Source organism: Panthera tigris, chromosome E2 (assembly GCF_018350195.1).
Source record: "Panthera tigris isolate Pti1 chromosome E2, P.tigris_Pti1_mat1.1, whole genome shotgun sequence".
Taxonomy (NCBI): domain Eukaryota; kingdom Metazoa; phylum Chordata; class Mammalia; order Carnivora; family Felidae; genus Panthera; species Panthera tigris.
In genome coordinates this window covers 17,128,780-17,154,827 of record NC_056674.1, presented here as the reverse complement: position 1 = coordinate 17,154,827, position 26,048 = coordinate 17,128,780, and the positions used below count along the sequence as shown (strand labels likewise).

Below are 26,048 nucleotides of genomic sequence, written 5' to 3'. Positions count from 1 at the left end.
AGTGGACATCCCTGTCTTGTTACTGACCTTAGGAGGAAAGCTCTCAGTTTTTCCCCAATGAGGGTGGTATCAGGTTGGGTCTTTCATATATGGCTTTTATGACCTCGAAGTATAATCCTTCTATCCCTACTTTCTTGAGGGTTTTTATCAAGAAAGAATGCTGTATTTTGTCAAATGCTTTCTCTGCACCTATTGAGAGGATCATAATGGTTCTTGTCCTTTCTTTTAGTGATGTGATGAATCACGTTAATTGTTTTGCGGATATTGAACCAGCCCTGCGTCCCAGGTATAAATCCCACTTGGTCACGGTGAATAATTTTTTTAATGTATTGTTGCATCCGGTTGGCTAATATCTTATTGAGGATTTTTGCATCCATGTTCATCAGGGAAATTGGTCTGTAGTTCACCTTTTTAGTGGGATCTCTGTCTAGTTTGGGAATCAAGGTAATGCTGACTTCATAGAATGAGTTTGGAAGTTTTCCTTCCATTTCTGTTTTTTGGAACAGCTTCAAGAGAATAGGTGTTAACTCTTCCATAAATGTTTGGTAGAATTCCCCTGGAAAGCCATCTGGCCCTGGACTCTTGTTTCTTGGGAGGTTTTTTATTACTAATTTGATTTCTTTACTGGTTATGGGTCTGTTCAAATTTTCTATTTCTTCCTGTTTCAGGTTTTTTTTTTTCAGAGTTTATAGCATTTGGGTTTTATTTATTATTTTTTAATATGAAATTTATTGTGAAATTGGTTTGCATGCAACACCCAGTGCTCATCCTAACAGGTGCCCTCCTCAATGCCCATCACCCACTTTCCCCTCCCTCCCACCCCCCATCAACCCTCAGTTTATTCTCAGTTTTTAAGAGTCTCTTACGGTTTGCCTCTCTCTCTTCCTGTTTCAGTTTTGGTAGTATATGTGTTTCTAGGAATTTGTCCATTTCTTCCAGGTTGCCCATTTTATTGGCATATAATTGCTCATAGTATTCTCTTTTTATTGTTTTTATTTCTGCTATGTTGGTTGTGATCGCTCCTCTTTCGTTCTTGATTTCATTTTTTGGGGTCCTTTCCTTTTTCTTTTTGATCAAACTGGCTAGTGGTTTATCAATTTTGTTAATTCTTTCAAAGAATCAGCTTCTGGTTTCATTGATCTGTTCTGCTTTTTTGGTTTCGATAGCATTAATTTCTGCTCTAATCTTTATTATTTCTTGTCTTCTGCTGGTTTTGGGTTTTATTTCCTGTTCTTTTTCCAGCTCTTTAAGGCATAAGGTTAGGTTGTGTATCTGGGATCTTTCTACCTTCTTTAGGAAGGCCTAGATTGCTATATACTTTCCTCTTATGACTGCCTTTGCTGCGTCCCAGAAGTTATCCTGTTTTTTAAAGTGTCTGTTCAGGTCTTTTCACTCACTGCCCTTAAAAATTTTTTGTCTTCATTTAAAGACAACTTTTTATTTTCATATTGTAAATGTAGTTTAAAGAATTCCTATATATTCTTTTTAAAAATTTATTATTTTTTAATTTTTTTAATGCTTATTTATTTTTGAGAGAGAGAGCGAGCACGCGCAAGTCTGGGAGGGACAGAGGGTGAGGAAGATTCAGAATCTGAAGCAGGCTCCAGGCTGTCAGTTGTCAGCACAGAGCCAGATGCAGGGCTTGAACCCACAAATCATGAGATCATGACCTGAGCCAAAGTCCTATGCTTAACTGACTGAGCCACCCAGGCATCCCCTTAAGTGTATTATTTATTTTGAGAGAGAGTGTGCAAGTGGGGGAGGGGCAGAGAGCGATGGAAAGACTTAAACCCACAAACTGCAAGATCATGACCTGAGCTGAAGTTGGACACTTAACTGCCTGAGCCACCCAGGCTCCCCGAATTCCTATGTATTCTTCACTAAGGTGCCCATGGTGCAATGATGAAAATCAGGAAATTTACACAGAAATAAGATTTTTGACTAATTTACAAACCTTACTTAAATTTTGCTAATTGTCCTATCAGTTCCCTTTTCTGTTCCAGGACCCAATATAAAATACTTCATTGATTTAGTTGTCTTGTCTCTTCCCATCAGACATAGTTCTTTAGTTCTTTTCATCTTTCATGACCTTGATACTTCTGAAGGGTCCTGGCCAGTTTTCTTGTAGAATGTCTTTCAATTTGGATTTGTCTGCTTTTTCCTCATGGTTAAATTTAGACTATGCATTTTTGGCTAAAAGATCACAGAAATAGTGTTTATGTTCTTCTCAATGTGTCATATAATGATACCAGTATATCTCATTACTGGTAATGTTAACTATGATCACTTGGTTGAGATGGTATCTGCCAGGTTTCTTCCTTGTAAAACTATTTTTCTCTTTTTAGTTAATAAGTATCTTGTGGGGAGATGCTTTAGAGACTATGCAAAACTACTGTTCTCATGGGGGTGCCTGGCTGGCTCAGTCATAAGACCATGTGACTCTGGATCTCAGGGTCATGTGTTTGAGCCCCATGTTAGGGGTAGAGATTACTTAAATAAACTTAAAAAAATACTGTTCTCATCATACTTTCACCCATTGATAATTCTTGTCTGTAACAACTATTACTGTGGTGTGTGCCTAGTGGTGGTTTTCTCTTTCCATCATTCCTTCTATATTTATTAAATTCTGTAAAAAGCTGTCCATTATTCCTCATGTGTTTATTCAATTACTTGTTTATTAACTAATGGATACTTATTTTGTTCTATGAGTTTTAATCCATTGTTATTGTTATATAATTTGTTGCTCAAATTGTCCCAGATTTGGCCATTAGGAACTCCAAATTAGCTCCTGTGTCCTTTCAACATGGCATCATTTTTGAGTACTTTCTTATGCCTATGTATATGTCTTCTCCCATTTTCCTAGCAGGTTTTTAGCCCTTTGTTTTTTATGATTAGTGCTTTTTTCATATCTTGAAAAGAAATCTTTATATTTTCAAGTTCCTGCAGATACTCTATGTTTTCTTATAGATTTAGCATCCATATTTAAATCTGTTGTCCATCTTGAATTAGTTTTTGTGTATGGTATTTATTGAAAACACCATCTTTGCACATCTGAAATGCTAGAGGCTTTTATCATAAATCAGGTGATATATACTGTCATCCTCTTTCTGGACTGTAATTCTATTTTATTTTATTTTATTTTTTATCAATGCCACTATCTTGAAATCTATAGTATTAGTTCTCCAACCTTGTTTCTTTTCTTTTTTAAGATTGTCTTGGCTGTTGTAAGTCCCTTGGATGTCAGAATCAACTTGTTAATTCTCACCAAAAATGAAAAATCCTTGCTGGGGTTTTGTTTGTGAATCTATATGTTAATTTGGGGAGAATTGACATCCTATCAATATTGAATCTTCCAATTAATAAATATAGTATATGTCTACATTTGTTAAGGTCTTTAATTTCTCTCAATAATTTGTTGTAGTTTTCAATGCACATCTTTTATTATATTTGTGCCTGGGTATTTGACATTGTCAGTGGTATTTAATTTTTTTTTTCCAGTTGTTTATTGCTAGAAGTACAATTTTTTTTTTTTTTTTGTATATTGTCCTTGTATCTAGCATCTACAGAACACCTACTGTAGATGCTATTTATCAAGTTGGAAGTTCTCATTCGCTAAGATTTTTACATTAATGGGGGCTGAATTTAGCAATTGCATTTTCTGTGTCTTCGAGAGGATATTTTTTTACTATTATTATCAATGTGGTAAATTATCTTAAGTTTCATACCTTGAACCAACCTATCATTCCTGAAATAAATCTTACTTGCCCATAAAGTATTAAACTTTTTAACAATTTCACTGGGTTAGATCTGCTAATGAACTTCTGCATGTATATTCATGAGAAATATTGGCCCATAATTTTCATTTTATGTCTTTGTTTTGATATCAGTCTTATATTAGCCTCATAAAATGAATTAAGAAGAGTTCCCTGTGTTTTTCTATTCACTATGTGTAAGATTAAAGGTTTTCCTTAAATTTGGAAGAATTCACTGGTGAAGCTATCTGGGCCTGAACTTTTCTTGATAGGAAGATTTTAAACTGTGGAATCAATTTACCTCTTCAGATGTTTCAGGTTTTTTGTCTGTTTTGTCCATTTTGGCATATTTTTAAAAGAATTTGTTTCATCTAAGCTTTCAAATTTAAGAGCATGAAGTTATTAGTGTTATTATGTTTTTAATGTCTGTGGCATCTATAATGATGTTCACGTTTTCATTCTTGATTTTGTTCATTTGTGTTATCCCTCTCATTTTCATCAGTGGTATTGGTAACATTTTTTCTTCTGGGTACTTTCAAAACTTTTTTCTCGGGTTGTGGTTTTGCTTTTTGTTTTCTGTGTTTTCCTTTTTATTTATTATTCTTCAGGTTTGCTGAGCTTGAAACTCTTGTTGAGGCTTTTAATCAGTTAATCAGTTCAGACAATTATTACTCTCCAATCTCTTTTATTCCTCAGACACTCCACTTACATATATGGTAAATCTTTGGACTGTGTCCCTTTTGTCTTATACTCACTTCTGTTCTTTCTGTTCTTTTTTTCTACTTCATGTGGATTTTTTTGTTTGTTTGTTTTTGACTTGTCTTTCAGTTCATTAATTCTTTTTTCTTTTTAATTTTTTTAATGTTTATTTGTTTTGGAGAGCGGGGGAGGGGGCAGAGAGAGAGGGATACAGAATCTGAAGCAGGCTCCCTGCAGTCAGCACAAAGCCCGATGTGGGACTTCAACCCACTAACCACGAGATCATGACCTGAGCTGAAGTTGGACACTTAACTGATTTAGCCACCCAGGTGCCTCTGAGTTCAGTAATTCTCTTAATTTCCTTCCTTCCTTCCTTCCTTCCTTCCTTCCTTCCTTCCTTCGTTCTTTCTTTCTTTCTTTCTTTCTTTCTTTCTTTCTTTCTTCTTAGTTTATTTATTTGGTAATCTCTATATCCAATGTGGGGCTCAAAGTCACAGCCCTGAGATCAAGAATCATGTGTTCTTGTGCCTAAGCCAGCTAGGTGCCCTAATTTCTTAATTTCCTCATTTACTGATGTAGGTTGTCTATTTGGTTCTTTTTTACAGATTTCAGTTCTGTTTAATTTCTTTATCTTACCCATTTCCTTATAGTTTGGTTGTTTTTAACATTTTAAAACTATTTTAAAGCTATTTTAAATTGTTTGCCAACTCTAATATCTGAATTGTCCATGGTTCTGTTTTCTGGCTTTATCTCTGAGCATATCTAGCATTTTTTATTTTTTTTTTAATTTTTTTTAAATGTTTATTTATTTTTGAGACAGAGAGAGACAGAGCATGAATGGGGGAGGGTCAGAGAGAGAGAGAGACACAGAATCTGAAGCAGCCTCCAGGCTCTGAGCTGTCAGCACAGAGCCCAACGCGGGGCTGGAACTCACGGACCGTGAGATCATGACCTGAGCCGAAGTCGGACGCTTAACCGACTGAGCCACCCAGGCGCCCCTATCTAGCATTTTTAAATTGGATGATAGATATTGTGTCGAAACAACCATGGAGGCCAAGGGCAACCACTACCTACATCTAGCCTTCTCGTTATATCAGAAAAATTAAAGTGCTTTTCAGGTCTCTTTTACTAACAAATACAATTCTTAGTATACGAGAAATTTTCAGGATAATGTTGGAAATAATTTAAAACATATTTTTATTAAAAGACTGCTTATTTAGAAAAGTGCAAAATTCTCAAAAATTTTATTTAGTAGATTTCAGAGGGCTCTCTTGTCTGTAGTGGTATCTTTTGGCGGTGCTCCATACCCAACATGTGGTCATTTTGTAAACATACTACAGTCTTGGCCACAGAGATTATTGGTTTTAAAAGGAAGGGTCAGGGGCACCTAGGTGGCACAGTTGGTTGAGTGTCCAACTCTTGGTTTCAGCTCAGGTCATGATCTCACAGTTGGTGAGTTCGAGCCCCACACTGGGATATGCGCTGATAGCGTGGAGCCTGCTTGGGATTCTGTCTCTCCTCTCCGTCTCTCCTGCGCTTGTGCGCATGTTCTCGTTCTCTCTCTCTCTCTCTCTCTCTCTCTCTCTCTCTCTCTCTCTCTCAAAAATAAATAAATAAACTTAAAAAAAATAAAAGAAGAAGGAAAGGGCAGATTCCCCAGATGCAAGAATTCAGCTGGAGATGATATACTCTAGGAGCAAAGATGAAGAGGGTTGGGAATGTAACAGACATAATATGGAGCTATTGAAATAAGAATGTTTCCTGACCACGTCACCTGGGTGGCTCAGTCAGTTGAAGGTCCAACTCTTGATTGTGGCTCAGGTCATAATACCAGGGTTATGGAATTGAGCCCAGTGTTGGACTCCACTCATGCTGAGTGTGGACCCCACTTAAGATTCTTTCTCCCTCTGCCCCTCTCCCCTGCTTGTGTGTGTACTCTGTCTCTAAAATTAAAAAAAAGGTGGGGGGGTTCCTTGCTCATTTGACTTGGAAGGTGCAGCACTTGAGATTGTCCCTTTAACCAAGGAAAGACCAGTAGGAGAGACCAGAAAAGGGGACTTTAAAGTGAGAAGTATGGGAGAAGGAGTTGTTTCCAAGTCTTTCCGGATTACTGTTGATTCTTTAGTATATAGCACAGTGCTTGGCACATAATAGATGATGTTGGTCGATTTGAAAAACAAACTAAGAACTTAAGAAGTATGGGAGAAGGAGTTGTTTCCAAGTCTTTCCGGATTACTGTTGATTCTTTAGTATATAGCACAGTGCTTGGCACATAATAGATTATGTTGGTCGATTTGAAAAACAAACTAAGAGCTTAATAAATAGTAATAATAATAAAAATATTAAAGGAGTGCTTTCAGGTTTTAAAGAAGAGACATTTGTGGATTACCTTGGTTTTCATTTCCTGAAATACACACACACACACACACACACACACACACACACACACACCTTTAGCAGAATGCAGTAAGTGCTAGGGGTAGATGTATCCATTAAATAATTGATAACAAGGTTCTTTGTCCTGGGTGGTCACTTTTACATACAGTTATTGATAAATTGTTTAATCATCAAGGAGTTTTGTACATAGGTATGTTCACTGCCCTTTATAATGCTCAGTTTATTATATTCCTATATCTAATAAACAAAAAGAACATATTTTATGAAACATTTCAACATCGATCTCAAATTAAGTTACTCCTCTTAAACAATTTAGACATCTGTTAGTATTTTAGTATAATGTTCTTTGGGTCATTTTAAACATCTTAAGCACATATCGTGTATACAATTATTACAAATTTTATTACTACACTTACAGTTAAAAGCTATTCTAAAGCATCAGTGATGGATTTAGTCCATTTCTACATTATTTCTATACTTTTTAATTTCTTCCCATTGTTACGCGAATTAATCATCTTCCTAAAGTTTTTGTAATATTGCTGTGTTCGCTTTCCTGGGTTTCAGTTTTCTTAAGATTCATTAATCCCAAAAATCGTCTCAAACTGTGCAAGATTAGAGGATCTGGTTCATCAACCAGTTAATTCTTGGTCAGGACACAGAACTTGATTGTACAAAACAAGATCATTAAAAACTGTTTAGACAAATGTATATCCAAACTAAAATGTATATGATCAACTTTTAGGAGTTATTTGGAATTCGTATAAAGGTAAAATGATATATATGCAAGGATTTTTTTTAAGTTTATTTTGAGAGAGAGAGAGTGAGTGTGTGTGCACAAGCAGGGGAGGGGCAGAGAGAGAGGGAGGGAGAGAGAGAATCCCAAGCAGGCTCCGCACTATCAGTGCAGAGCCAGACTTGGAGCTGGAACTCAGGAGCCATCAAATCATGACCTGAGCCAAAATCAAGAGTCAGACATTAAACTGACTGAGCCACCTAGGCACCTCTATACAAGGATATTTATTACAGCATTGTTTGTAATAGTAGAAGACAAGAAACAGTCCCAAATGGTCATGGGCCGCAGGTTGGTTAAATAAAAGTGTATCCATTTAATGAAATACAATGTAGCTAAGGGAATTTCAGCTCTGTGGGTACAAGTTACTTTCCAGTTCAAGATACATTATGTAAAGGGGCGCCTGGGTGGCTCAGTCGGTTAAGCGGTTAAGCATTTAGCATCTGCAGGTCATGATCTCGTGGTCCGTGAGTTCGCGCCTCGCGTCGGGCTCTGTGCTGACAGCTCAGAGCCTGGATGGAGCCTGCTTCAGATTCTGTGTCTCCTTCTCTTTCTGACCCTCCCCCGTTCATGCTCTGTCTCAAAAATAAATAAATGTTAAAAAAAAATTTTTTTTAAGATACATTAAGTAAAAATAGAAATGTGTATAACAGTGTATATAATATGCAATCAGTTGTGTAAAAAAATTATATCTTTGTGTGTAGATGTGTATATATGTATACTATATTCTCCAAGCCCATATTAGATTGCTGAAATCTACTTCAAAGCCTGAGGTCTCTGGAGTAGGGAATAATGAAAGATTTGCCCATTTTTCTCACTGATACCCCTTTTTTATTTGTATTTGTGTGGGATGAACAGAGGGGAATGATCATCTGGGAGCTATGCAGCAAGTGGGATCTTATGTAGCTTCTTTTGCCTTCCCCAGTTCTGCCCTTTTCCAAAAGGATCCCAGAGGAAGACTGATCTTTTTCTGCAAATACCAAAGCCATGGCTCAGGTGAGATGCTGTTTCCTTTTGCTCAAAGAGAGTTATTTTTACCCCTAGTACATGTAAATATTTGCCTTCTTCATCATGATATTTTTGATGTTTAAAAAAAAAACCAAAAACTTTTTCAGACACTTTAGTTAAAAGCTGTGCTAAAGTTCTCTTAACCTTGCTCTAAAGAGAAAGATCTTCAATAAGTCAATTCAAAAATTTCTCTCTTGGTGGAGGTATTTATAGAAAAAAGAATTGGTTCTATAACCATTGTTGGAAAAAAGAAACAAGGTCTGGTTAAAGATTTTTACACTCTCAAATTACGGGTGACGGTTAAGGGCCAGCCAAGTTGTTGGTTAACAAGTTTCTGTGAAGAGGTCTTAATCAGATTATAAATCCTTCAGAAAATTCTTATGGATTCCATCAAGAATCCTTGTTTGTTCTCACAAAGAGATTGTTAATTACATAATGTAAAAATGGTCTGATTGAGGCGAGGCTCCAAAAAAAAAACTTTTACATGGTCCATTCAGGAACCTGACCCTCATTTCTTCATAAAAACCCAGTGTCCTTCCCAGTTCCCTCTTCTTTTAAGCAACGTTTACAAATTCATTTAGTAAGTACTTCAGATCTTCTGTCTTAGACTTCTGCCAAAAAGAATAGAAATGTGTTCCCCATTTGTTAATGAATCTAATTTGCTTGGACAGTGATTTGATGAGATGGAGATGAATAATTAGGGGCACCTCATAGGGAAAAGGCCTGATCATCACAGACCTAGGGTTTCCAAGAAGAAAATATGTGGAATGTTTTTGTTTGATATCATTCTTAGTACATGGAAGATCTCCTGATGTATGAGCCTTTCAGGTTTGGGGGTATGACTCATAGTACAAAGCTCTGACACCTATATCTTAACAGATCATCCATAATAAATAGACTTCAGTAATGCCATTGTGTGAATTTGGGTCATTTTCTGTCACCTTCCTATATCTCAGGAACAAAGGGAATTTACTGTTGAGCAATGGGTAGTTATAAGTAAAATTGGCCAGTATTAGGGATTTAAAAATTACTTTAACATCAATATCTGAAAACAAAAGAAAACTTGTTTTATATCCATGTGATAGAATATTATTCAGTGAAAAAAATATGCTAATGAAAAGAATTTATTAAGGTGCACCTGGCTGGCTTAGTCAGAGGAGCTCTTGATCTTGGGGTTGTGAGTTCAAGCCCCATGTTGAGTATGGAGATTGCCTAAATAAATTAAAAAAAAATTTTTTTATTCTTAAAAAATAAATTGTTGTAACAAGGAATTAACTCTTACTATATAATAGTGTGACATGAGAAAGGATCAGTCTTGAATTTTATATAAATTTAATTTTCTGAGATAAAATATTTTTTAAAGTCATTTTACACATTTTGCAAGTAAAGTAGTGCTATTCTAATCTTGCCCCATCACCCACTCCCAAAAGGTGATTGCCCTCAACTGTCTTGAATATGGTTTAATTGCTATCTTTTGATGAATCAATTTTACTCTCTTGACTTACTACAAAGTGGAAGGGACATTGTATATTCTATATTCTTGTATCGCACCCTTCATTTCCTCTGATAGTTATTAATCATATTACAATTTTTTTTGTCAAATCAGTAGTGTACACAATATTATGACTGCAAATATTGCTTACTGATGAGCCAGCTCATAGCTCCATTCTATTACAGCCTTTCATTTTTCCTGCGGTTAATTGCTTTTTTTCCCCCCATTTCCTTCATTGTCCATTTTTTCCATCTGATCAAACACATTAATTCGTTTTGAGTATGGAGACTGCCATCTCCATTCCCTTTTTCACCCTGCTCCCACCTGGTCCTGTTACTCTCTAGACTACTGCATAGTTTTCCCAAGGCTTCCATTTTTGTGGTTTTCCTGAGATTTTCCTTCACTGTTCTCCTGTGTTAATTCACCTATTTCTTGAATACTACGTCTTGTTCTTTTCTGGTTTACTTCCTCCTTTTTGGTGGAGCACATCTTCTGGTACTTTCCTAAGAAATTATGAGGTCCTTTTATGTCTAGAAATGTCTTTTTTCAACCCTCACAATAGAATGATAGTTTAGTTATGGAATGTAGGTGAGAATTTCTTTTCTCTATCAGCATATTGAAGAATTATTCTTACCATTTCTTGTTTTTAGTAGTGTTCTTGAGAACCTCATTGCCTCTCTGATTCTTGATGTCCTTTATATGATCTGCTCTCCTCTGGATGGTTTTAATGTCTTCTCTTTATCCCTTATTCTGAAATTTTACTCTTAGCTACTTGGGAAAAGAAGAGAAAGAAAGAAGCTCACATGTGTTGGTGACTTACTGTATGGCAAGTAGAGAAAAAAAGCTTATATGTACTGACTGGCAAGGATTATGCTAGCCATTTGTATATACTATTTCACTTAATTGGGATGTCCCTCTTAGCTGGATTTTGTACCTTCCTAATTTTGTCTGGGGGAAACAGAATAAACATGGAAACACAAGATTCAGTCCTGCTTATTTGTTTACGGTCCTCCACTTGCGTCCGAAACATCCAGCCCCACTCTATATGCTTGCTATTTTTCACTTCTTCCTTTATTCTTTTCTTCTCTCTTTCCTTCACCAAAAACAAAACAAAAACAAAAATATAAAACATTTCTTTTTATTAATCAAGTCATATACATGGTTGTTGTTCCAGGAGTCAGTGATGTTCAGTGATGTTTCCATAGACTTCTCTCAGGAGGAGTGGGAATGCCTGAATGATGATCAGAAAGATTTATACAGAGATGTGATGTTGGAGAATTACAGCCACCTGGTTTCAATGGGTAAGGACGTCTGTCCATAATCAGATTCTGCCGTCAGAAGCTCTATTTTCTCCCATGTGAAATACCTGCCTTTCAAGTAGGTATTTCTACATCCTGTTCTTAGAAGAATGTTTTTAATATTGTAGTGTTAGAACAAAGAAGCTACACTGAGTTATGGGGGAGTTTCAAGTCCTATGTTGTTTCATAAATCTGATATACCTTTCTTTGACCTTTTCTTAATGAAGGGACTGAATTTGAATACTGGTATATTCTCATCATAAACTTATCTCCTTACTTCTTTTATAAGCAGGACATTCTGTTTCTAAACCAGATGTGATCTCCTTTTTGGAGCAGGGGAAGGAGCCCTGGTTGGTTGACAGAGAACTAACAAGAGACCAGTGGCCAGGTAAGTGAAGCTCGTCAGGTAATTACTCAGTTGGTCATTGGAGAGACTGCACCTTTGAGGTGCTCTCTGGGAATCTCCCCTTAGGCCTATTGTACAAAAGTAAGCCTTTCAGCATGAACTTTCAAATGACCTTACCTTTTCCTCTTACTTAACACACTCTACCTGCTTTTCTTCGCTAATACTTCTTTCCATTTCCTCTTGTAATTGCCCAATTCTAACCAGCCAGTGCCCTCCTCTACACTCTCTAATGATATTCCTTTCTATCCATATTTTGGATCTAATTTCTTATCACTTTCTTATCACTTTCTTATCCTCTTTTGTATTTAGTCTTAAAGAAGCATCACTGTCTCCTGACATTTTTTTTTTTTTTTTTTTTTACATTGCCAAAGACTTATTTTCTTTAGGGTGTTTTAGATGAAGTAGCTCATACAGTCATTGATTCATTCATACTTAGAACAAACATTTACTGATTTTTGAATGTGTGAGGTACTCTCAGAGGTACTGCAGAGATTAAAAAAAAGAATAAGCAATTTCAGAATTTATAGCTTAATAGGAGTACTAGAACACACCTATATATATAGCTTCTATAAAGTAGAACCATCATGAAAGAGGCTAAAGTAGGGAGCTCAGAAAAAATGAGGGCTAAGGATATAGAAGAGAAGTTGATCCACACAGATACTATATCCACATAGATACATGAGTGTGCATGTTGTTAACTTTAGATAGAATGTTGGAAATAAAGGCTCTGTACCTCCATTGAGAACTTAAAGCTAGCAAAGATAAACAAAACTTGATATGAACGAGTTAAAACAGGACAGCACATTGATTCATTCAGTATATGTTTATTGAGTACCTGTTGTATGCCCAGCACTATTCTTAACACTGATATTACAGCAGTGAACAGAACATGCAAAATCTCTATCCCTGGACCTTACCTTCTAGTGCTGAGAGAGATATAAAAATAAATGAATATATAGGTCATGTAACAGTGCTAATAAGAAAAACAAAGTAGAGGAAGAGCGTAGAGGATACTATCTTATATGATGGGGTAAGACTAACTTTTCCAGTTAAGTGACATTTGGACAGAAACGTGAAGAAGTACAACAGTAAATCATTGTATGTGGTTAGTGGAAGGAAGAACATTACAGAGGGTGGAAGCCAAACATTCCAGGGTCCTGAAGCAGGTGTGCATTGGCTGTGTTCAGGGAGCAGGAGCCAGGAGGCCAGTGCTTTATCTTATCCTGGTTGGTCAAGTATTTTCAAATAAACCGGAGATTTGACGTCATTTCACCTTTGTATAATCTCAATTTGTAGTTGTAAAAAATATAGACTTTTTTTTCCCTTACACAATTTTAATGCCATTATCATCTCTAATAAATTTTACAATTTCTTGGTATACTGGATTGTTTTCATGTCATTATAATGAGTACTAGTGAGAGTGGACATTTTCATCTTAATGGTGCTCTTTAACTTGTTCACTACTAAATTTTGCCCTTTTTACCTATTACTATCCTTATTTTTTCAAATTTTATGGACTTTATGTAATAAGAATATCTATGTACCCATTTCCAGAAGGTGCTTTTACTTTTTAATTTTAATTTGCATTGGTGTCTTTAATGTGTATGTTGTAATGTGTTTGTAGTCAGCTCCTTAAATGATTATTGTGATGAATTTTATAAATTTTTGTTGTTTTTTAGTTTTCTGCGATTTGTTTTATACCATTTAAATCCATTTTTAGTTTCTTTTTCAATAAAGTATAAATTAAGAGTCCAAATCCATTAACCTCCCTCCCCGCTACACGCACGCACACACACAATTTAGCACCCTTTCATCATTTAGCTTACTTCATCTTTGTTTTATCTGCCTGTTCAATAACAAGTTCTGATTTATGTTAGTTTGTATGTCAGCTTCTTTTTCTTGTATCTGTCTGTCTACTTATGCCTACGGAGATAGATATGCCTAGCAGAAGTTAATATATTGTCATTCTTTTTATTGGAAATTATTAAAAATAACGTAACAAACTGCAGGTGGACATTTAAACAGTTATGAAATGAACTGTCATGTAACCATTACCCAGGTAAAAAACTACAACACTACCAGCACAGATCTCTTTGTGTCCATAAGATCTTTGTGTCCTTTCATAGTTTTACTAAGAGTGCCATCCACAATATATAGTTTAGTTTTAGTTGGGTGTGAATTTTATAGACATGTAATCATACTATAATATGTATTATTTTATGCCTTGCCTTTTTTTTTAAATGTTTATTTATTTTTGAGAGACAGAGAGAAACACTGTGAGCAGGGGAGGGCCAGAGAGAGAGGGAGACACAGAATCTGAAGCAGGCTCCAGGCTCTGAGCTGTCAGCACAGACCCTGACGCAGGGCTTGAACTCACAAACCACAAGATCATGACCTCAGCCGAAGTCGGGTGCTTAACCTACTGAGCCACCCAGGTGCCCCTAATTGCTCTTACTTTTATAAAAAGTCCTGATCTCTGGTGAGAGAACTCTCCACCCTTTCCTTCAGAAGTGCTTGGTTTTACTTTGTCTTCCACATGAATTAAAAAATTTACATTAAGTAAAGTTTCATTAAAAATGTCTTTTTCAACATCCATCCATGAATAAAACTCTCAACAAAGTGGGTATATAGGGGAATGTACCTCAGCGAAATAAAGTCCATATATGTAAGCCTACAGCTAACATACTCAACTGAAAGCTTTTCTTCTAAGATCAGGAATAAGACAAGGATGCCTACTCTCACCACTTATTAAACAGTACTAGAAGCCTTAGAATAATTAGACAAGAAAAAGAAAGAAAAGGCATCTAAACTAGAAAGGAAGAAATAAAACCATCTATGTTTGCAGATGACATGATATTATATATACAAAACTTTAAAGACTCCACTAAAAACTATTAAAATTAATAAATGAATTCAGTGAAGGTCCAGGATACAAAATCAATATATAAAAATCAGTTGCAGGTACACCTGAGTGTCTCAGTCTGTTAAGCATCTGATTCTGGATTTTGGCTCAGGTCATGATCTCACAATTCGTGGAATCGAGCCACATGTTGGACTCTGGGCTGACAGCACGGAGCCCGGTTGGAATTATCTTACTCTCTCTCTGCCCCTGTGCCACTTGCGAGCTCTAGCTCTAAATAAATAAATAAATAAATAAATAAATAAATAAATAAACGGTTGCATTTCTATACACTAACAATGAACATTCAGAAGAGAAATTGAGAAAATCCCTTTTACAATTGCATCAAAAAGAATAAAATACCTAGGAATAAATTTAGCCAATGAGGTGAAAGACCTGTACACTGAAAACTATAAGACATTGATGAAAGAAATGGAAAAAACACAAATAAATAGACACTACCCAAAACAAGTTACAGATTCAATGCAATCCCTATCAAAATTCCAGTGGTGCCTTTTATAGAAATAGAACAATCATAAAATTGTCTAGAACCATGAAAGAGGCAAATAGCCAAAACAGTCTTGGAGGCATCACACTTCCTGATTTCAAACTATATTAAAAGGTATCAAAATCAAAACAGTATGGTACTGGCATAAAAACGGATGCATCAATCAATGGAACAAAATAGAGAGCCCAGAATTAAACCCACATATATATGGTTAATTAATTTTTAACAACGAATCCAAGAATATACAGTGGGGAAAGGACAGTCTCTTCAATAAATGGATTTGGGAAAACTGGACAGCCACATATGAAAGAATGAAACTGGACCACTGTCTTACATCATATACAAAAATCAGCCCAAAATGGATTAAGGACCTGAACATAAATAAGACTTGAAACCACAAAATTCCTAGAAGAAAATGTAGGCAGTAAGCTCTTAGATCCTTGGCAATTTTTTGGATTTGACAACAAAATAAAGACAGCAAAAGCAAAAATAAATGAGTGGGACTACATCAAACTCAAAATCTGCACAGCAAAGGAAATGGTCAACAAAATGAAAAGACAACCTACAGAATGGGAGAAAATGTATGCAAATCATATATCTGATAAGGAGGTAATATATAAAATATATATACAGAATCTAAACTACATAGCAAAAATTCCAATTAAAATATAGAAGATATAAAAGAAATGGAAATTTTAGAATTAGAAAATATAGTGGCCAAAATTTTTAAAACTACTGCATAAGCTCAATAGAATGGAAATAACAGAAAAATTGGTGAACTTAAAGATGAGCCAAACTAGTTCACATAAATACCAGAATAAAGATCAAAAACTTAAAAAGAATCTATAGCTTCAGGGACATGTGAGACAACAAGAGTTTTAACATTCATGTCCTTGAAGTCCCAGAAGGAGAAAGTTCAGGACTGGAAAAAGCATTTGAAGAAATAATGGCTTACCAAATTTGGTGAAAGATATATCAGTTCAAAAGGCTCAGCCACCCCAAACAAGATAATTTTTTTTTTCAACATTTTTTATTTATTTATTTTTGGGACAGAGAGAGACAGAGCATGAACGGGGGAGGGGCAGGGAGAGAGGGAGACACAGAATCGGAAACAGGCTCCAGGCTCCGAGCCATCAGCCCAGAGCCCGACGCGGGGCTCAAACCCACGGACCGGGAGATCGTGACCTGGCTGAAGTCGGACGCTTAACCGACTGCGCCACCCAGGCGCCCCCACCTCAAACAAGATAAACACAAATCCATACCCAGACACATCATAATCAAATTGCTGCAAATGGATGACCAAAAAGGTAATGAAAGAACCACAGAAAAATAATGCATTACTTATAGGGAAACAATTATTTGAATGACTGGATTTCTCTCTTTGTAAACCATGGAGGCCAGAATAAAGTGGAATAAAGTTTTATTGTGCTAAAAAACTGTTAACCCAGATTTACAAATCCAGCAAAAACCTACCAGGAATGAAGGTGAAATTAAGAAAGGCAATACCGTAGATGTAGATGGCAACTGAGACTCTCTTGAAGGTCCCTATGAGATATGACAGTAGTGGGAAGACTGGCTAATGAGACAATTTATATACCATGTTAGAGGGGAAGCACTAGTTAAGTCTAGGAGACAGTTGTCTGTGCCAATTCTGGCCCAGTGCTTCCACATAATGTCTTTCAAGGAAAGTCAGAAATCCAGATTTTCATATTAAATCTGATAGCTCAATGTTGATAACTAATTCAAAACTTTAGAAAATTTGTTGGGGGCAACATCAAACAAATATGTAAGATACAACCTGATTCATCAGATTTTTACTTCTGTGGAGTTTTCTTTTTCTTTCTTTTTTTTTTAACCTCAGAAATTCTACCAAGGTACATCTGGTTAAAACTCCTCATAAATTGTGCTCAACACAGAAGGGAACTTCTTTTTACTCAGAGGTTTCTTCAACCCTGGAAATTAGTTTTGTTGTTAGCTCTGCATCACCAAGTTCTTCTTCCAGAACTCATATCTTACATTTATTTTATTGCCCATATAATTTTCCTTTCCTATGACTCCCACCACTTTTTTGTCACCTTTTCTATCTTTTCCCCTCTGAGAATTTTTTTTCATGAATTCTAGTTTTCATGATGATTGACTTTTCACTGTGGAATTTGAAGATTTAGTTTATACCTTTTTTCACCCTCCAAATATAATTATATCACAATTTTTAAAGTATTATTCAGCTTGCTTCATGACAATGAAATGGCTTTCATTTCTGAGCTCTGTAGTCACATTTCACTTCTTTTAGGACTTGTTCTTTTCTATGCAGTTAATCCTTGTCTTAATTGAGAATTGCTGAGTTTTCTGAGTATCTCTCATTAATCTAACTCTCTTCAGACACATCAGGTAACTGGTTTATTTTTTAAGAGACATTTCTCCTCTAACCCTCTGTTCTGCCCCAGTTGAGACATACATAGCTATCATTTTAGAATTTCTCTTCATTATCATCCCATTGATTCCCTTTACCATGTTCCTTTGAATTTCTTTTGATTCTCTATGTGGACATCTTGGATACCTTTGTCTTGATTGTTGGATCTCTTTCCTTCCTCTTTCTTGGTTTATCCCTTCATTATTCTGACACACACCTTCCAAAAGCAACCAAGGAAAGTATGCAAGAAAAATAAATAGTGTATTTTGTGGGGGTGCCTGGCTGGCTCAGTCAGTGGTGCATGAAACTCTTGATCTCAGAGTTGTAAGTTGGAGCCCCACATTGGGTGTAGAGATAATTTTAAAAAATAAAATCTTTAAAAACAGAAGTGTATTTTCTGAATCCTTATATGTCTGAAAATGTTTCCCATTCACCCTTCAATTTCACTGATAGTTTGGAGATGTAATTTTAGGTTGAAAAACTGAAATTCAAAGTTTTGAAGGCATTGCTCCACAGATTTTTAAAATCTAGCTTCTAGTGTTGTTCAGAAATCCAAAACTCATTCAGGTTCTTAATTATTTCATGTGATCTATTTAATGTCTTTGGAAGCTTTTAGAATTTATCTTTATTTATAATATGCTAATATTTCAAGTAGAGATAGCATGATGTTGATTTTATTTCATTTGGGCACTCACTGAGACATTTCATTCTGGAAACAAAAATCTCTGAAATTTTCTTGTATTATTTTCTTGATTATTTATTCTATGTTGTCTTCTCTATTCTCTGTGTTTCAAACTTTGAATGTTTGCTTTTTTTTTTTTTAATGTTTGTTTATTTTGAGAGAGAGAGAGAGATATCTCCCACGCGTTTGCTCAAGCAAGGAAGGGGAAGAGAAAGAGAGAATCCCAAGCAGGCTCTGCACTGCCAGGGCAGAGCCCAGTGCAGGGCTTGAACCCACGAACAGTGAGATCATGACCTGAGCCTAAACCAACAGTCAGACACTTAACCAACTGAGCCACCCTGATGCCCCTGTTCACTTTTTATTTCTAGTGTCTGGCACCATGTCTGACACATTTAATGGGCTCATTAACTTTTTTGAATGATTGAACACTCATAATTCAGATCTTAAATTTCTTGTCTTAGCTCTAGAATTATTTTTTTTTCTATTTTTTATTTCTTCTTATACTTTCTGTGAGAATTTATTAAGTTCTAATTCTCGTATTTTTATAAAAGATTTTTCTTTCAATATTTTTTCTGACATTATTCTCTTATGAGATATGTATTATATATTTTTGGAAGCATTCTTTTGAATTTTTCTCCATTGGTTGTCTTTCCCAAGTTTTTTTTTTTTTTTTTCCCTTTGTCCATTTTAATCTCTCATGTTTAAGATTTTCCTGAAACTACTAGTGATTTAAGGCTGTCTGCCCATATAAAACTGTGGTATTAAAAAACTGATATGAGGGTGCCTGGGTGGTTCAGTCAGTTAAGCATCGGACTCTTGATTTCCTCTCAGGTCATGATCACACAGTTCATAGGCTTGAGCTGTGCATCAGGCTCCACTCGGACAGCACAGAGCCTGATTGGGATTCTCTCTCCCTCTCTCTGCCCTGCTTGCACACACTCTCTAAAAATAAAAACTTTTTTTTTTTAATTAAAATATATATTTTTAAAAAGCTGGCTTGACCTCTCATTTGTGTCTGAAGAAGTGTATATTTATTGGTGGTAGTCACTGTAGAGTGATCTTCCTAGAACAGTTCGTTGGCTGATACCACCTATCAGATATTTTCTCTTGGACTGGTTTTCTCCAGAATTGAATCCTCTACTTTCTTTCTGGGAGTCAATAAAATGAGCTTGACTGCCAGATTCTGAAAGTTTACTGAGTTGTATGTATCAGGTGTATGGGGTAGGATTGAGATTCTGGGGTCTGTTTCGTACAGATTTCAATTAATCTTAACTTTTTGCAGCCCCTCCTGCACCCTGCTTTCAAAGGTACCTGTTGATTGCAGTTCTTAGAAATAATGATTCTACAGTAAGACTTATCTATAACCTGAGTTTCAGTGTGTTTATGGTTAACAAATTATTTGTTACCATTACATCTACGGTGGCTTCAAAAATTTTGTTGCTGCTCTTTCCTCTCCTATTCTTTGTCTTTGTGGAGTTTCTTCTTTCATTTAATCTCATCACTATCACTTTAGTGGGACTTCATGAAGGAACAGTAATAAATGCATATATTCACTGTGCTGTGTTTGAAAAGAGTGTGTCCTTCTAGAGGAATTTTTTAAGGAGTATACATTTAAATACTTGCTTATTGAGTCAGTTAATAAATATTTGTTGATCTTCCAGTATATACCAGATACTGTGCTTAGAGTTAGGTACACACTGATGAAGACTATGGACGTTTCCTTCACAGAACTTAACACCTATTCAGTGAAAAAGATAGTAAGTGAAGCTAAGTCAATATATAATTACAAATTATGAAAGTCCTGTTAAGGAGAACAACAGAGTGCTTAAAGTGTGACTACAAGGAGAGTATAATTTGGTCATGCAGCCAGGAAAGGCCTCAAAAAGTATGCCCTTTAAGTGCAGATTTGGAAAATGGGCAATAGTTACCAAGGCCAAGAATAAACAACAACAACAAAACCACCTACTAGACATAAGGAAAAGTACCTGAAAAGACTATTAAGAGGGACTAAAAGCTGAGAGCATTTGAAGAACTGCAAAATAGGGCCAGCGTGGATGGAGCTTAGCAACCAAAAGGGAGCATAGCCTGAGATTTGTCTGAAGAGGCAGGCAGCAATTAGATCATTCAGAGCTTTGTATACCTTGTTCAAGAGTTTGGCTTTTGTTGTAAGAGAACTGCCATTAAGGATGGATTCAAGATTGCCTACCTCAGGTGGGGAAACTAGATAAGAAAGACACTATCCTGATAGTTCAAAGAGATACGTGTATTAGATATTGAAGATAGGAAGAGTGTTAAGATATATTTAGAAGCAAGATTAGGCAGTATTTGCTGAATAATTATATGAGAGAAAGAGAAAAGATGGTACTAGAATACTTTTCACTTTTTTGGCTTGAGATTTTCCCATAGTGTGGTCTTCAAAACACTGCACTTGCCTAATATCCCCATTTTAATATAGAAATTCTTTTGTATTATCTCCCACATATTAAACATTTATGCCAAATACTTCTCATATATTATTTACAGTTCCCCCAATGATTATAAGAGTAGACAGAGAATTGAGGGCTAAGAAAAATGAACTACTTTGCCCAAGAAAACAAAGCTTGTAATTAGCTGTGTGTTCAAAAATTCACAACTGATTCTGATAACTGATTTTTCAATAGCAGAACACTGCTTTTATATCCTCTACCTTCTCTTTAAACCTACAAATGCTCTTCCTGTCAGTTGGTCATCACTACTATAGTGTTTATGTTCTTTTTTAAGTCCTTTCCTCTTTTCTCCTAAGATCAGCATCACAGAGTTCCAAGCCAAAAAGTGTTTTTATCAAACTCCAAACATATTCCATATTTAGCCACAAAAGAATCCTCACTGTCTGCCACTCATGCTAGATTTATTCATTCCTGCCATCTGGATTGCCACTCTCAATTTCCTTATTTGTTAAAGAGACCCTGGGTTTCCAGTTACAGAATTGAGGACAGTGCTGTCTAATAAAACTTTCAGTGTAATGTGGAAATGTTCTATGTCTGTAATTTCCAACACTAACCACAATTGGCTATTGAACACTGGAAATTACAGTGCCATTGAATTAAATTTGAATTTTTATATAATCTTAATTATGTTAAATTTAAATAGATACATATGCTCATGGATACTGTACTGGACAACATAGATCTAACTGGGAACAGGCAAACCATTTTCCTAAAAGGCCAGATAATAAATATCTTAAATTTATAGTCAATGTGGTCTCTGTTGCATCTACTCACTTCTGCCATTGTAGCTCAAAAGCAGTCATAGACAATATGTAAACAAATAAGTGTAGCTATGTTCCAATAAAACTTTACTTATAAAAATTGTTACAGTGCTGCAGGCCATAGTTTGCCAACCCCTGGGAATGTTATCTTATTTAATCCTGATAATAACTCTATTAAGTAGGTAATCATTTCCCTTATTTTGTAGTTCATGTTGTGGGGTGCTCTTACAGGTATGTGTGCATATGCTCTGAAGTTTTGTATGTGTATTTATGATTAGAGTCATTTTGTAACAAGGGAGATAAGACTAAGTTTTCTGTATGTTCAGCAAGCTCCCCTAAATAACTCTGATCAATAGCAATGTTTGGAAATCACTGGCTTATTTACTGCCCTCATCTTACTATATGATCTGTCCTTATTCTCATCTATTTTTTTTCAAGTTTGGTTTAATTCTCCCATTTTAACTGAAGTTTTATTTCTCCCAAACAAAAAATATGAGTGATTACTTTCATATTTTCTTTCAGTCCTGGAATCAAGATGTGAGACCAAGAAATTATTTCTGAAGAAGGAGATTTATGAAATAGAGTCAGCGCAGTGGGAGTTAATGGAAAGACTTACAAGACATGACCTTCAGTGCTCTAGTTTCAGAGATGATTGGGAATGTAATGGCCAGTTTGAGAAACAACATGGCTCTCAGGAGCGACACTTTGGTCAACTGATATTCACCCATGAAGGCATGCCTACATTCAGTCAGCATCCATCCTTTACATTACAGCAAATCATCAATAATAAAGAGAAATACTGTGGAACTAAGGAATATAGGAAAGCCTTTAGACATGACTCACAGCTTACTACACATCAAATAATTCATACCATTGAGAAGCCCTATGAATGTAAGGAATGTGGAAAAGCCTTTAGACATCCCTCAAGACTCAGTCATCATCAGAAAATTCATACTGGCAAGAAACCCTTTGAATGTAAGGAATGTGGGAAAACATTTATTTGTGGTTCAGACCTTACTCGACATCACAGAATTCACACTGGTGAGAAACCCTACGAATGTAAGGAATGTGGAAAGGCCTTTAGTAGTGGCTCAAACTTCACTCGACATCAGAGAATTCACACTGGTGAAAAGCCCTATGAATGTAAAGAATGTGGGAAGGCCTTTAGTAGTGGCTCAAACTTTACTCAACATCAAAGAATTCATACAGGGGAGAAACCCTATGAATGTAAAGAATGTGGCAATGCCTTTAGTCAGAGCTCACAACTTATCAAACATCAGAGAATTCATACAGGTGAGAAACCCTATGAATGTAAGGAATGTGAAAAGGCTTTTCGTTCTGGTTCAGATCTTACTAGACATCAGAGAATTCATACTGGTGAGAAGCCCTATGAGTGTAAGATATGTGGGAAAGCCTATTCTCAGAGTTCACAACTTATTAGTCATCATAGAATTCATACTGGTGAGAAACCCTATGAATATAGAGAATGTGGGAAGACATTTAATTATGGCTCACAACTTATTCAGCATCAAAATTTGTACTGGTGATAAACCATAGAAGGTCTGAAATCTGTAGGAAGGCTTTTAATTACAGTTCAATTATTCAACATTAGAGAATTTGTCTTGATAATAATCCCTTTAAATAGAATAATGTAGAAACATCTTATTTGTTGACTCCAGCTTATTCAGCCTGAGAAAAATCATGTAGGAGAAACACCCTATGAGTAGAATATATTTTGGAAGTCCTTTAATAAAAGCTTATATTTCTTTTGACATCAGATAATTCAAGCTAGCAAATACTGAAAATCACAGCACTTTTGACACCTTTCTAACCTTATTTTAAACCTCAGAATTCATGATGAAATATAATCCTGACATTTTTGTTTTTCCCCCTAATTTGTCTATACTTGTTATATTCTTAATATTTTAACCCATCTTAAATTTATATGACTATAAAGCCCACCTGTTTCCATCACAGTTTGTAAAATACCTTTAATACCTGGAATAAGTGACCTCTTTATTCAAAGATGGCTTATTGTTTTTGTTATTTACAAAACTTCGGATTTATTGTAAAAACATTGACGAACAACTTTCCACACAGTAAATAGAGATCCCTTCATAGCTTCTTGGTGTTTCCATATGTTGGTGTGATATCATTTTATCAAATTCCTACTGATAGACATTTCCCAGAGTTTCTGCCATTACACAGAGTACCCTAATGGAAATTCTCCACAGGCATATCTTTATATCATGTATTTTAATTGCAGAAATAGTGCATGAACATATTTTCCTTTTAAAAGATTTAAACATTACAAATAAGGCAGATACACTCTTTGAGTATCATCCTTGTATCCATTTCCCTTTCTGAAGGATAGTCATTATCTGTTTAGTATTTATGCTTCCTGACCATTTTTCTACGTTTTTATACATATTTGTCTCAGTGGAAACTAAAACGGGATAATGATAATACCTACCTCAAAATTTTGTGTGAGGATCAAATAAATTAAGATGCATAAAGTGCTTAGAATTCTGCCTGTCATATAATAAATATTCGCTGAATGTTGGTCATTATTTTATTCATCATTGCCATTAGTAGTATTTGCTGAAAAACAGTTTCTGCAGATCTTGCTGAACGTCAGGCAGGATATATAGTTGAAGAAAGACACAGGGTAATGAATTCAGAAAATTTTCCATCATCACTTCCTATGAAACATGAAATTATCCTAGGTGTTGATGGGGAAAGTAATGTGTGGAAAGGACTTTATTCAGACTAGCATCCTTTTTGCTACATCATGCAATACCTAATGTAAAAACAAGAATGTAGACAAACCATTTGCAACATGGATGAAAAATGAAAATGTGAAAAGAAACAGTATTATGTTTGAAAAATGAATACACACACAAAGAGAAACCTTATAGTTAATGATTTAAAATGTTATTGTAGGAGTGCCTGGCTGGCTCAGTTGGTGTAGCATGTGACTCTTGGTCTCGAGGTTGTAAGTTCAAGCCCCACATTGAGTGTAGAGATTACTTAAAATATTTAATAAAATGTTAAATACAGTGCTTTCTGGTATATTTGAAAACCTAAACAAAATTATTTTTTTAGGAAAATAAAAATGAATACGGTATTGACTCAGAATTAGAACTCTCAGAAGCCTCATAATCATAAAAACACAGAAAAGGGGAAATTTAGTGTGATATAGTAGCTATTACTACTAATAAAGCACCAAACCAAAAATTTTTTTCAGGCAAAACATTATCAAGTATCTAAGGAATTATTATATAGAGGTAGACATCTCATAACCACCCAAATATAACCTTGATGTTAGAATAATATTAGGACACCTAAAAACGGAAGCTCATTTTTAGTATCCATGAAGATATATGTGAGCATACTAAAGAAACTAGCAAACCGTGGTACCTATTAAAATAATACAAATGAACCTGGTTGCAGCAGTAGCTAAGGAGGATACTCAGTGCCCAGTTCTAACTAACTGATGTGAGGAAATGCAGGCCTCATTTTGCCAGCTCTTGTGACTTTTCGAGAGTATGGATCTTTTTTTTTTTTTTTTTTTTTCAGTGTGTGATAGCTCTTGATTTTTATTTATTTTAATGTTTATTTTTGAGAGAGTGCAAGTGAGGGAGGGGCAGAGAAGGGGGACCGAGGATCCAACGTGGATTCTATGCTGATAGGCTGACAGCAGTGAGCCTGGGGCTTGGGGCTTGAACCCATGAACAGCGAGATCATGACTTGAGCCAAAGTCAGACACCCAACCGACTGAGCTACCCAGGTGCCCTAATAGCTCTTGATTTTTAAATGGTAGCTCAGATTTATCTTTAAAGACACCATGAGTACCAAAGATGTATTGACTGCACAAATAGGCCATAAGTTCCTTTTGTTCTGGATCCTAAAGCTGTGGATGTGCAGAAGGCTTGGAGGAGGAGTTTTTAATAGTGCAAATCCCTTAAATATTTAATATTTAAAATATTTCTAGAGATAACTAGCTAAACTCCAAGTGTAAGGATTTTTTTTAAAAGACTTATTCCACCCCCATATTTTCTACATGCAGTTCTTTCTTTATTCTAAGCATCATGTCAAATTTAAAAATTGGGTCTATTTTATATGTAACAACAATATCCTATTGTTGATAAATATATACACATACAACTGAAAATTTTTAAGTGGCCTATGAAGAGGAAAAATAGCCTGACCATCACATTTTTGCACTAGCAGCAAACATGTCATTGGAATTCTGTATTGTGTCCTAGATGAAAAGTTAGCAGACTTTCCATAAAGGGCCAGATAGTAAATATTTTAGCCCTGTGAGCCGTACTATTTCTGTAGCAACTACTTAATTCTGCCATTGTGGAAGAGTGTGGAAGGCTACTAAAAGTCTTAGATTAAGAATCCTGAAGTTAAGCAAATGCCCCACATTTTAGCTTTGTTTAGGTAGATTAGTG

The 26,048-nt window shown here is 35.5% G+C and overlaps 1 protein-coding gene across 3 annotated transcripts in view; it reads left to right on the top strand.

The window, feature by feature from the left end:
- The window catches only part of ZNF566 (zinc finger protein 566), a 29,851-nt gene extending 5,371 nt beyond the window's left edge, over nt 1-24,480 (top strand). For 2 of the 3 annotated variants that reach the window (XM_042969057.1, XM_007096837.3), the window contains exons 2-5: nt 8,564-8,634; nt 11,313-11,439; nt 11,726-11,824; nt 22,111-24,480. In XM_042969057.1, the coding sequence (XP_042824991.1) occupies nt 8,626-8,634; nt 11,313-11,439; nt 11,726-11,824; nt 22,111-23,135 (1,260 nt within the window). In that variant the 5' untranslated portion in view covers nt 8,564-8,625 and the 3' untranslated portion in view covers nt 23,136-24,480. The remainder of the gene's footprint in view (nt 1-8,563; nt 8,635-11,312; nt 11,440-11,725; nt 11,825-22,110) is intronic. The other variant, XM_007096838.3, reaches the window with a different exon arrangement.
- The last annotated feature ends 1,568 nt before the right edge of the window (nt 24,481-26,048 follow it).